The sequence below is a fragment of the Mastomys coucha genome, unplaced genomic scaffold (genome assembly GCF_008632895.1).
Source record: "Mastomys coucha isolate ucsf_1 unplaced genomic scaffold, UCSF_Mcou_1 pScaffold22, whole genome shotgun sequence".
NCBI lineage: Eukaryota > Metazoa > Chordata > Mammalia > Rodentia > Muridae > Mastomys > Mastomys coucha.
The window spans coordinates 39,473,313-39,486,160 of record NW_022196905.1 but is presented as its reverse complement, the minus strand read 5'-3'; the positions used below and the strand labels follow the sequence as shown (position 1 = coordinate 39,486,160).

The window sequence follows — 12,848 nt, the reverse complement described above, 5'->3', positions numbered from 1 at the left end:
GTGTGTGTGTCCATTTTTGTTTGTGTATATATGATTTCAGGGCACTCTTTGTGTTGGATAACATCTAGGGGTCTTGTTCCTGAAAAAGGCTAATTTTCCTCTCTCAGCAGTCATTGGTTGCCTGTAGTTCTATGTCTAGGGGTAGGATCCTATAGGATTAACAAGAGCATACCTATTGATCTTACCATTTTTCAGGCCTTGTTTGGACAGCCATTTCTAGAAAATGCAGTCTCATGGCAGACTTCCTGGTCCTCTGGCTCGTAGAATCTTCCCACTTCCTCCTTTGTATTTCCTGAACCTTAGGTATTGTATTATATTAAAGATGTATTAACTATGTAGCCATCGGGGTGGCCTTCCCACCATCCATTTTCTCTCTGTTGTATCAGTTGTGTTTCTCTGTAATGGTCTCCATCTGCTATCAAGAGAAGCTTCTTTGTTGAGGGGTGAGAGCTACCTTAAACTGTGGGTTTAAGGATATGTTTTAGTCTCCTGAGAGGCTCTGACAGTACCTGACTAATAGAGAAGTAGAGGCTCACAGGCATCCATTGGACTGAGTACAGGGTCCCCAATGAAGGAGCTAGAGAAAGGACCCAAGGAGCTGAAGGGTTTGCAGCCCCTTAGGACGAACAACAATATGAACTGACTAGTACCCTCAGAGCTCCCAGGGACTCAACCACCAACCAAGGAGTATACATGGTAGGACTGATTGTTCTGGCAGCATGTGTATAGTAGAGGATTGCAAAGTTGGTCATCAATGGGAGGAGAGGCCCTTGGCCCTGTGAAGATTCTGTGCCCCAGTGTAGGGAAATGCCAGGGCCAGTAAGCGGGAGAGGGTGGGGTGGCAAGCAGGGAGAGGGGGGAGGCAATAGGGGTTTGTTCTTGTTTTTTTGGTTTTGTTTGTTTGTTTGTTTTTGTTTTTGTTTTGGATGGGAAACTGGGAAAGGAGAAATCATATGACATGTAAATAAAGAAAATATCTAATAAACAACAACAAAAAAAGGATGTGTTTTAGAATACAGTTAGGAATTATGTTGATACAGTAAAGTGGCAATAATAATAGGTTCTCGTCTAAGATCCATGACTTCACCGGCCCCAGGTATAGATATCAGTCATGATTTTCCTCCAGTAGACTAGGTCTTAAGTCCAAGGCACTGGCTACCATCAAGACATAAGTGCCTCTAATGCACCGTTAGGGATATCTTGACATACTGATCAGTGCTGTATGGTTGTGTGTTTCTGCCTCCTGCTGGGGTGTCTGAGCGCTGCTCCGCTGCTCCGGGAGGTGAAACACATTCCTTTCTTGCTGCTTGAGGTGCCAGGCTCATAGGACACCAACATGCTGCTCAGGGGAGGAAAAATGCAGCCTGACAGAGGAGTCTGAGCCCATGTTTCCCTGGGTGAGAAATGGTGGAGGCTGGAATGGAGGCAGAGTTCTCAAATTCCTGTGCAGCTAGACTCTGCATCGCAGGGAATTGGGAAAGGCACTGAGATGAGCCTGGGGTAGGGTGGAGGGAATCCAGCTGAGCTCAGGGTGAGTGTCAGGGGCGATGAGGGGCCTTCTGTGGAAGACTTAGGTGCCCCCCCTCCCCGTGGTCCTTCATGAAGGAAACAATCCTTGCTTGTCCAAACTGTTAATTCATAGCAGATAAGGATGCATATGACTTACTCAGGGTGAACCAGAGATTAAATACCTTTTGTAGGACTGGATGCCCAGGAAGGGAAGTTTATTGGTGAAACCTTGGGGCCCATCTAGATACCCCATTAGCATGGAGAACTCTGGGTTTCTATGCTACATGACCCGTTGTCATGGTCCTTTAGTGGGATCTCAAGGTCACATGTTCCAGGACAGATTTAATTTATTACTTATTTATTTATTTTTATTTTTTTAAAGGGAGCATCTCAACTTTTTTTAAAAGATTTATTTACTGTTATTTGTAAGTACACTGTCACTGTCTTCAGACACACCAGAAGAGGGTATCAGATCTCATTACAGATGGTTGTGAGCCACCATGTGGTTGCTGGGATTTGAACTCCTGACCTATGGAAGAGTAGTCAGTGCTCTTAACCACTGAGCCATCTCTTCAGCCCTGGGAGTAGATTTAAATGCCTACCTTTTGCAATTGTGAGAATTGCTGAGGGTCCTGAATCTGCTTAACCTTACCAGTTCTTATATCTGGTGACACTGTTCCACTTACCCCACAGTGCTGTAATCTATAATGTGGAAAGTTTATAATACTATTAAATTATAGGAGACACTGGTCAGAGTGTACAATATTAGGGTAACCCATAAAAAGTTTAACATCTGTATCGATTTGTAGTTTGGAGGACACTGGCATGGTAGAGCTCTCTCCTATATTTTCTGTCTTAGAAGGCACTTAACATAGAAAGAAACAAGTAGCAATTAGCATTATGGCACAGAAGGATTGCACCAAAGTCCTGAATAGTCAATTAGATAAATAGTAATTTAGCTCTTGTTTTTGAAGCAAAATTTAGGATGTTTGGCTGGATACAATGATAGATCTATAGCACTGAAAAATAAAAAGTTTAGACTTCTTTCAAATTTAGGGAATGGTGTTAGGAGACTTAGTCTCCGAAGTAAACTGAGGGGGCTGGTGAGATGGCTCAGCGGGTAAGAGCACCGACTGCTCTTCCGAAGGTCCCGAGTTCAAATCCCAGCAACCACATGGTGGCTTACAACCACCCGTAATGAGATCTGATGCCCTCTTCTGGTGCGTCTGAAGACAGCTACAGTGTACTTACTTATAATAAATCTTTAATAAATAAATCTTTGGGCCAGAGTGAGCAGAGGTCCTAAAATAGTCATTTCTCCACAATCAGATGAAGGCTTACAACTATCTGTACAGCTATAGTGTGTACTCATATGCATAAAATAAATACATAAACCGAAGTAAACTGATTTATTTTTTAATAACGAAATACTTTTTTTCAGGGCCATAGAGGTCGACCAGACTTTCAAATAACAGGGCCACCCAAATTGTAGGTTTGGGTAGCTTGGGATTTTGTTTGGTTTGGTGTGGTTTAAGTGATATTGATTTTTTAAAAAGGCAGAAATATCAAAAGAATTTCATTGGCCATAATGCATTTTGTATAAGAAGAGTCCTTATTGTTCACTTTGCATACCTTTAATTACAAACTTTTGCATGATACACAGTTCAGGCACTCATTTAGTTACAGCTACATAAGGTTTTAAGTGTACTAAAATCACTTATAATTCCAGGAGCCACAAAAGCCAGGCCTTGTTGAGCCTTGCTGTGCAATGCACAATGCCTTTTATCCACTGTGCCCAGGGATGACAGCAACCACACAAGGTCTGTGTGAATGCCACGTGTGTGACTGTGCCATGGAGGGCAGAAGAGGGCACAGAGAACCCTGGAACTGCAATTATAATCAGTTTTGTTTTGTTTTTTTTGTTTTGTTTTGTCAGTCTCAGAATGTTACACTCCATCAAGAGCTGTCCAAGGTAACAACTTCTGGTGGCCTTGGATAGTGAATTGTCTTGAATGAGAAAGACGAAGGCAGAAGATAAAACACACAGTTTAACCCCATAATTGCAACATGGGGCTGCAAAAGCCATTTACTCCCTTCCAAACTTGGGGAAAATAGCAACCTCTTGACCACAGATGACTAAGCACAGGCAGAGCAACATGCCTCCAGGGGCTGTTCCCAGAAATAGAGGCATTGCTACTGATTCTCAGTCTTAGCTCTGAAGTAAACCAGATGGAACAGGACAGAACGATACTTTGAAATCAGAGGCATGAAATCGGGAATAAAAACAGAACAGGCTACAACAGAGGCCAAAACAAGGAAACCAAACCAAAAAGTATAGCAATTCAATCTGTTAGGCAAAAGCTGCAGGAGCCGTGGAGGGGGAAACCCCCAAGTGAAACTACTTGCCATCCTGGAGTTTCTCGTCCTGGAACCAAACCCCAGGCCGGAGCCAAGCAGCAATTGTGATTCCTTGTTAGCTCAATGATAGGTCAGAGAGCCCAGATGTTGAAGCTGATAACCACAGATAGAACTGAATTTGAATCTTTCTCACTTCATTCAGAAAGCCAGTAATGCAGGAAGGTTGCAGGCTAACTATCTTATGCCTCATTTCCAGGCAGCAGATTACATAGGAGAAGAAGGCAGGAAATAATCATCCCAGAACTCAGCCTTGCCCATTTGGTCAGATGATGAGCCACACATCTGAACAAACTTTTAACAGTATATATGTGCTAGGCAGTTATTAATATGTAAGCATAGATTCCATAAAATGAAATATAAATGTCTTTATAACACAGAGCATAAAAGTGCCCCATCTATCCCTTCTGCTCCCTGACAGATATACAAGAGAGGGCATGAAAGTAGAAAGAAGGGAAGAAGCCGACTAAGGAGGAGCAAGCGGAAATGAGGCAGAGAAATGGAGTGCAGGGGATGTGAGATCAGAAAAGGGAACTAGTGAAATGGTGGAAAGGGACCAGCAAGAGGGGGTGGGTTGAGGAAGGGAGGGAGTAGGGGTGAGGAGAGCAATGGAGAGGGGAAAACAGAACAAAATGCATGGGGCTGGAGATGTAGCCCAGTTGGCAGAGTACTCACCTTACATGCTCAAAGCCCTGGGTTCAATCCCCTGCACTACATAATCAAGGTGTATGATAGCGTGTGCCTAGGATCCACTTAGAAGATGGAGACAGGAAGATGAATGATTCAGGGTCATCCTCAGCTACAGAGTGAATTCTAGGCCAGCCTGTGCTACCTATGATCCTGAAGAGAGAGAGAGAGAAGGAGAGAGAGGGAGAGGGAGAGGGAGGTATGATGAACAAACAAACCATGATGAAACTTTATCTGCTAACTACAAAAATTACAAAGTGTGTGCTGTAGGCTGGCCATCATTAGTACACCACAATCCAATAAGCCCACCACAAGAGAGTCCTGCAGTTTCATGCCTCACTGCCTTCTGCTTCTGCCCACAGACTGCAGAGTGTTTGAACAAGGAATCCACTGATAGTCTCCAGGCACACCTGCTGGAGCTCCAGGCCCTAGAGGACAATGCCAGACAAGAGCTGCAGGAGGACTGTGAGCAGATGCAAGCCCAGCAGTCTGGGCTGCCTGGTAAATACCCACTGTCCACCTGGGGGAGTCCATGAGCTCTACACGTGGAAAGCAGTGGCAAGTGGGGCTCATAGACCACAGCAACAATCCCAGCTCCATTACCAACTCTCTGTACAGTGAGGATGGAATTTTCCTTTTCTATCAAAATGGATCTGTAATTATCTCTACCTCAGGGGCCATTATGTGGATTGAATGGAATGTGAGATACAACATGTGCAGCAAATGTTGAGTCCAGTGAGTGTGGACATTATGGTTATCACTCAATAGAAGACAGATACAAGCCTTGGCTAGGGTTTCATTGGATTGCCTCAATTTTGTGGACTTTCCATTCCAGTGGTATCTGCAAATTGGAGCACTCAGGCATCACCTCACTTTCTTCTACCTACCATCCCTAACCTGAAATATATCTCTGGTTACATTTCAACATCAAACCTGCTCTCTTGGTGTTCCAGAAGTTAGCAGAGGCAGTTAAGATCTCTGGAATTAAACTAAGTTTCAAACTTAATTCCAACACTCACTAACTGTGTGGCCTGGGCAGTCTACCATTTGTCCAATGAGAGCATTGATAGTGCTCACCTCATTGTGAGCTATAATGACGTTTTGTGAGTAAAATTCTCCTGATTGATTCTGGCTTTCGGCTGAATCCTGCTGGATTACAATCTTCTATTGCTCCCTTCTCCCCAGTGTGATCCAGCCAAGATCTGAAACCCATGGCTAGGAGAGCCTCTGGATGTTTTGTCTCCTTAAAAGCTGACATAAATTTCAAGATTCCTGATTTGACACCAAGACTTCAGAAGTGGTCCTCTGCCAACTGGACAGTTCCTTGTGCTTCCTTTTGTTTCCTGACTTGGTGCCCAGGTCCTGCATTGCCTCCCGAGCTGGACTAGACTGATGCCAACATGCCCTAACTTGCTATTCCTACTAACTAGCCAGCAGTAACCACACAGGTGGTTCAAATCAAAGAAGAAACACTCAAAACTTTGAATCCCATTCCACCATTTAATAGCTGTGTAGCTCTGGGTTGCTTACCTCTTCTATTGCTTGTAATAAAACGGAGCTGGGATGGTGGAGGCAGAGGACGGCAAGGTGGGAGGATCATCCATACATCTAGCATGGTTTCAGGATGTATCGACTGTCCCTTCCATCCTCCTTTGGCTTCTGTGATCCTGGAATAAGTTTAGGAATGATCTCTCACTTCTTCCTTCCAGAGTCCCTGAGGCAGGAGCTGACAGAGCAGCGAGTTGCCTGCAGTGAGCATCAGAAGGCCCTAGAGATGCTACAGAATGAGCTCAGGACCATGGGCCCCTTGGGGAAGTGGCAGGCCACCAATCAGTGTTCAGGGGACAGCAGAGACCACACCTTTATTACAGAGGTCAGTGCCTTGTCCATAGCCACACAATACCCTAAGACAACACTTGGCCCACAGAGAACAGGCCCATATGGATGGATCTGAGAGCTAGAACCCTCCCTAGCTGGAAATAGCAAGACACTGCTCCCATTCCTCACCCCTAGAGACACTTGGTGATCTGCAGGCTCCCCATCTTTGAAAAGCAGAAAGGAAATCTAAAGTGTTGTAAGTTACTCATAGTTCAGATACTTGTTTGTATCTGAACTCTTTAGCCTCCAGGTAGTTAATCAGGGTCACTCTTCCAATCTATGCAGGAAATATCTCTGAACACTCCCCAGACAAACTCCATGCTTAGCCCTCAGTCTAAACTGGTCTTATTCTCAGTACTCTGGGAAACTCTCCTTCATTTTCCTGCTCAGGCTTTGCCCATCAGCCCCTTCCCTGCGCATCCCTAATTCCTACTCTCGTTGCCATCACCTTGTAACAATCTGGGTCTCAAGCTTCTGGTAGTACAGCATGACTTTGGGCTCTCACTGGAATAAGCTCTAGATGCTCACAATCCACCACTGAAAAACCTCCTTGACTGCTGGCTTCCAACTGTACCTGTTCTCTCAGTCTCCTGGCACCTGCATCCTGCCTCTACTTTCTTGTGATCCTCTCCCTAATTGGTGTCCTGCACAGCTCCACACTGGAGCCTCTGTTCCCCCAGCTCCTCTACCCTGAGACCTCCTGGGGCGCAGCTGTTAATACAGCACAGCTGACACTGTTAGTGGCCACAGTGAGTGTGGCAAAGAGTGGCATGGTTAAAGACATGGCAGCTTAAGCAGGTGGAGTGTGCGGATTATCTGATCTCTTATTAAACTCTCTGAAGGTCATGACCCTCATTGGAACAGCTCTAGAAAGGTCAGGGGGAGTCTAAATGGTAGCCCTTCATCAGAAACTTTGTCAGCAGCACCTCCAAGTCCCCGATGTTGAGTTGGCCCTGGCGCATACTGAAATAAATAAATAAACCAATTAACTAAATAAAGTGAATAAAGTGTAAAAGTCTCTACCTGCTGCCCTCCCCTCAGGATGTGGGTGTTACAGGCCCTCCTGGTTCCCTGCCCTGTGCTGCAGAGAAAGGTCTCCTGGAGGAGAATGCGCAGCTCCAAGACACTGTACTGCGCCTGCGTGCAGAGGTGGACCAGCACCTGCAGGAGGCGCTGCAGCTGCGTGAGCAGCACCGGTGAGTCTGCAGCCCAGCTTCCATTGTCTCCTGCCCCTTCCCTTTCCTCCATCATTGCTTGGAGCCTCTGAGATCTACAGCAGGACTCTTCTCTCCCCACAAGCTTCCTAAGACCTAGAATCAGACCCAGAAGAGACGATGAGATGGAATAGTTCAGACAGTGCTGTGCATTTTAACTAGCGATAGCTGCATCCTGAAAAAGGGACAATACCACCATGGCTTCAGGACTCAGGGCAGTTATGGGATAATGTGATATGCATGCCAGATGTGTCCTGCTCCCAAGCGTGGAGGAAGCACCAGGCTGGGTGTGAGTTTCCTCCTTCGTTGGGGTTTTTAATATAAATCCAATGTCTTGAATAGGACTTCTTGGGGTATCTGCTTTTTCTAGAATAAGATTTACCAGTATGTTTCTGTCAAGGAATTTGTGTGCTTCATCTGTTTTTGAGTGTTTCTGTCTCAGAGTTAGTCGGTCACTTTTTTTTTTTTTTTTTTTTGGTCATCTTAATACACAGAGGATCCTCTTTCCCTTGATTATTTTCACTTGGGCATTGTGAACCCTGCTGGGCCAGCTCTAAACTACTTTCAGCTGTGAGTGTACTTAGTCATTTAATAGTTAAAGCACTTTTCTTATAGCATGCTCTACCTCACACTGCAGGTGTGTGGAAGGCTGTGGTTTGCAATTTGGTCAACAATTGTTAACTTTTTCTCTTATGCATGACTCCAACCAAGTTTTTTAATCTCCCTAGGCCTCAGTTTCCCAGAAAGCATCAGGCTTGGCAAAGCCCAGCACGCAAGTAGTGGAGAAAATTAAGAGAAAGGAAAGAGATGTCACGTGTAGAGGCGATGCCTCTAGCCCTAGCATGTGAAAGGCTGGAACAGAGGAATCTTGAGTTCAATGCCTGCATAAAGTACACCTTTCTGACCCTGCTTTGCCTCCTCCAGAAGAAGATTTTAGCCAAGTATTTGGAACAAGATTAGGCACATGGCACTGATTAAAAAAAAGTTAGTTGTAGAAACTGTCCCACAGTTTCATGAACCGGGTTCTGCCTCGACCAAAGGGAGAAAGGAGACCTGAAACATAGAGTTCGAGAACAAAAGGACACGAAGCCAAGTTGAGGGTTTCCAATCAAAGCTCTCCTTTACTTTGGGGGTTCAGCACTTATATACAAGAGAGCATAACTGAATCTCTAGGTTACAACGACATTAGAATAACATAAGGAATTCGGGAGGAGTCAGGAAGAGTCCACGCAAAGTCAAGGGGGAAGTCCAAGGGAAGCTGGCTGCTGGGCTGAAGGTGGAGACTCAGGGCATCCCGCAGGTCTCAGCTCAGGGGAGTGGCTGGAGGCGCAGTCTACAGTGGGGGAGGAGGTCAACAACAGATGTCCTCAGGCTGTATATGTGCCAGCCAACAGGCGTAGTTTCCTCTGGAAACTCACTACTCATTGTAGTGAGTCTTCTGTTCAGGCACAGCAGGCGTGAGTTGAGTCTCCCGTGGCAGGCTCTGATGTCTTGCAGCTGAGGGACCCCAACATCTCGCCCTTGTGTATTATATGAAAGCAGGGTTAAGGCCGTATCAATGGGCACAGCTTTGCACGTGGACTTTTACGGTGTTTAGTCAGAATTAACCTGGGTATTTGTTATCTCTGGCAGACATCTTTACCCATCATCAAGGTCATGTGCAGCTAGTTTGATTCTACAAACTGGGCTCTTTTCGTGTTTTTTCCAAAACACAGCCACTCGGCGCGTGCCTCTGTCTTAGGTGGATATCCGCTAGGATTGTGGACTACGGGTTTCTGAAATGTACTATTAGCCCATGTAGTTAGCGCCAAGATATGCCTCAAATACCTGTAAAGTCCTGGACCACAAGTCTCTCTGGAGTCCATTCTTTCTGAAGTCTATTTGAAGCAGTGCCTGCAACCATTGTGCTCGGGGATGGGTGTAGCCTCCTGACTTCAATTGTAAATTACCAGTTCAGACTCAGGGAACCTAGAGAGCAGGGCTCAATTCAAATGTAAATCAAAAGGGTTTGGCTGGTAACCTCGGGATGTGCCAGTCTTTGGAATGTAAATATTGAAACATTCAGGCTTTAGCTCCGGGCATGAGCAAATGAGTTTGAATTGTTCTTTTAATTTCAGGAGAGTAAGCGGGCCTTTCTAGAATGACAGAAAAAGGCTGTCAGCTCAAAAACAAAAAGGAAACAGAAAAAGGAAAAAGCAAAAACAAACAAACAAACAAAAAACTTTTTTGTAGCGCATTTAAGCGCGTTTACTAAGAGGGTTGTGGCTCTGAGTCCACTTGGCGAATTAATCTTTCTGGGAGCCAGCGTGCTCCGTCCTCTTTCTGGGAAAATATACACATGAACTCTCTGTCTCAGAATAAAGTGGGGTGAAGATAATATGTGTTAATAAGTGGAGTGACACGCCATTCCATCACGGCATAAAAATTGAAAATGTGTGGATGCCAGTGGCAATCCATAGCAGACTGACTTTTAGCATCAGCCTGTGAAAAATTATATATATTTTAAAACAAGTAAAAAGCGAGGCATGCCTTAAAAGAGTTGGCAGGTGAAAGTGTGGCTCCACTCTAAGACTCTGCCTTACCCTTGCTGCTGTTAACAGTCAAGGTGAGAGAATGCTCAAACAGAGCACAAAGGAACAGGCCTCCTCCAGGCAGAGCATCAGCCAGAAGAAGCTGGACATAGTGGCACATGCCTATAATTTCAGCACCTGGGAGACTGACGCAGAGCAGCCAAGTTTGGAGCCAGCCTGGACAACATAGTGAGCTCCAGGCAGCATGAGCTCCAGATTATTGTCTCAAACAATACTAAACAACCAAGAGAGGTTGTGCTTTAGTGGGAATAGCCCTGGGTACTGGTTTCCCAGGCAGAGATTCCTGCCCAGGAGGGAGCCATGTTCAACAAATCTTCTCTGAGGAAGTCCTAATACCCTCCTTGGTGGTGAGGAGAGCTGACTACAGCAAGAGGGGGTATTCACAGCACCCTCCCCATACTGTTGTTGTGAAATAACTTTACCTCCAACTAACTGAGGTCAGGAGGCCTCCTTCCCAGGTGAACTTGAGACTTGAGTTCATCTAAGAGCAGCCAGGAGCCTATCTGGCTAAGGTGGACCACTACAGATCAAGAAATGTACCATGGGATCCTAGGCAAGTCCTTCAAGTGAGGAAAGCAATGATCCCTCACCTGGGCAGGGGGGTAATCAATCACATAAAAATGTACATGTACTTCCTGAAAATGGCTCCCATAGGACTCAGCTGTGGACCTATTAGGATCCTCCTCTAGGTTAAAAACAATGATAGCTAATGATTGAAAAAAGGAATCTGTCTTGGACTATTCGAGATACACATTAGTTCAATTTCTCCTTGCTATGACCCTGTAAGGTAAGTACCCCAACACTTCCCTCCAACCGAAGAGGACACTGAGCCCAAGATACACAGTTAAAAATAAAGCCAAGGGCTTTAGCAGTGTGGCCCTAACTACTACTTTTTGGCCATGCCACCTGCCTTTCTAGAAACCCTGGAGAGGGGTCCTCCTGGGTTTCAGAGTTCTAGGCCTAACTGAGAGAATGCTACTTCTGCCCCCCCCACCTTCCTTGTGGGAGGAGAGTGTTTCTGGGGCCTTCTTCAGTTCTGTATTTCTTTTTCAAGGGAAGGGAACTCTTTTTCTTGGGGTTCTCCTTTACTGATGCTGGAGTGGGAAGAGCTTAAGAAGGTCCCCATGGTGAGGCTTAGCCTGAATTTCACACCTGGAGACCCAGATGCCCTTCTCATCAGATCTTGGTACAAGGCCACCAAATAGAGACATATGCCCCAAAGTCCAAGGGCTCAGGCTCACCTGGGTGACCTTGAATGTGTTTCCATCCATCACAGGTTGCTGGAAGAGGACCAGAAAGCCCAAAGAGCCATGGAGGTGGAGGCACTCCGCCAGGAGCATCGGAAGGAGATGCAGGCCATGGTGGCAGATTTCAGTGGTGCCCAGGCCCGACTCCAGGCCCGGCTGGCTGCTCTGGAAGCCGAGTGAGCAAGGCCTTGGGCCCGGGGTTGGGGGGCACTAGCAGCGTATTGTTTGGGAAAGTGATCTAGTATCCCTAGACTTTAGTCGCTTTAAAACTGAGAAGTTCATGAGTTTAGAAGTTCTTTATTTCCAGACAAATGATCCTTCATTTTTATTTTAATTTCCCCCCTCCTTAGTTACTTGAAGATTTTATAAATATGTTGATCATATGCATGCCCCTCACTCATCTCCTCCCATATCCATCCCCCTTCCCTACCCACCCAACTTTGTGTCCTTGTTTTTTTAAAAACACAGTGAGTCTAAGGTGTACTGCCATATATTCTTGACTATGTGGCCATCCACTGGAGGAGTGTGGGTGACTACACTCCTAAGGACAGGAGCTACACTCTTAAGAAAACTGACCTCCTATCCCAGCAATTACCCCCAGCCGATAGCCCCTCAGCTGGGGTGGGACTTGGTGCCCATCTCCCCCTCCATGCTGGGATTTTGATCACCTTGAGATTTGGGTCTCATGAGTTGTGTCACCACCACTGTGAGCTCATATGTGCAACTGTCCTTCTGTGTGAGAAACAGTTTTCCTTGTAGTCAACCACCGCCTCTGGTGCTTACAATCTTTTTGCCCCTCTTCTGCAATAATTTCTGAGGAGGGGGTATAGCGGTCTTTCTTTTTCCCCCCTTAAGTTAAAAATATTTTTTCTTGCATAACATGCATGGCTACAGATCCCCCCCCCCACCCCCGGCTCCTCCCAGTATCTCCCCACATCCTCTCCCATCTGGATCTGTTTCCTTTATGCCTCTCATTGGAAAACAAATCAGCTTCTAAGGAGTAATGGTAATTTATAACATAGTATAATAAGAAGAAACAAAATCTAACACTATAGATTTGCATAAAACAAACAGAAGGAAAAGAAACCAAGGAAAGGCACAAGGAACAGATCGACACAGAGACCCACTTGTTTGCACTTGGAAATGCCATAAAAACACTAAAATGGAAGCCAGAATATATATGCAAAGGACCTGTAGGGGGAGAGAGGAGATAGAAAAGAATACATATGGAAAGGAAAAGCTTTAACACAACATTATGAGACAAGGAACTTCCAAAGTTGCCATTGAGTGCATGTTCTGTTGGCTGT

The 12,848-nt window shown here is 45.5% G+C and overlaps 1 protein-coding gene across 3 annotated transcripts in view; it reads left to right on the top strand.

Moving 5' to 3' along the window:
• The window catches only part of Fam184b (family with sequence similarity 184 member B), a 114,222-nt gene that overhangs the window by 93,881 nt on the left and 7,493 nt on the right, over positions 1 to 12,848 (top strand). For all 3 annotated transcript variants that reach the window (XM_031342175.1, XM_031342176.1, XM_031342177.1), the window contains exons 9-12: positions 4,974 to 5,112; positions 6,321 to 6,484; positions 7,531 to 7,685; positions 11,571 to 11,717. In XM_031342175.1, coding sequence (XP_031198035.1) covers positions 4,974 to 5,112; positions 6,321 to 6,484; positions 7,531 to 7,685; positions 11,571 to 11,717 — 605 coding nt within the window. The remainder of the gene's footprint in view (positions 1 to 4,973; positions 5,113 to 6,320; positions 6,485 to 7,530; positions 7,686 to 11,570; positions 11,718 to 12,848) is intronic.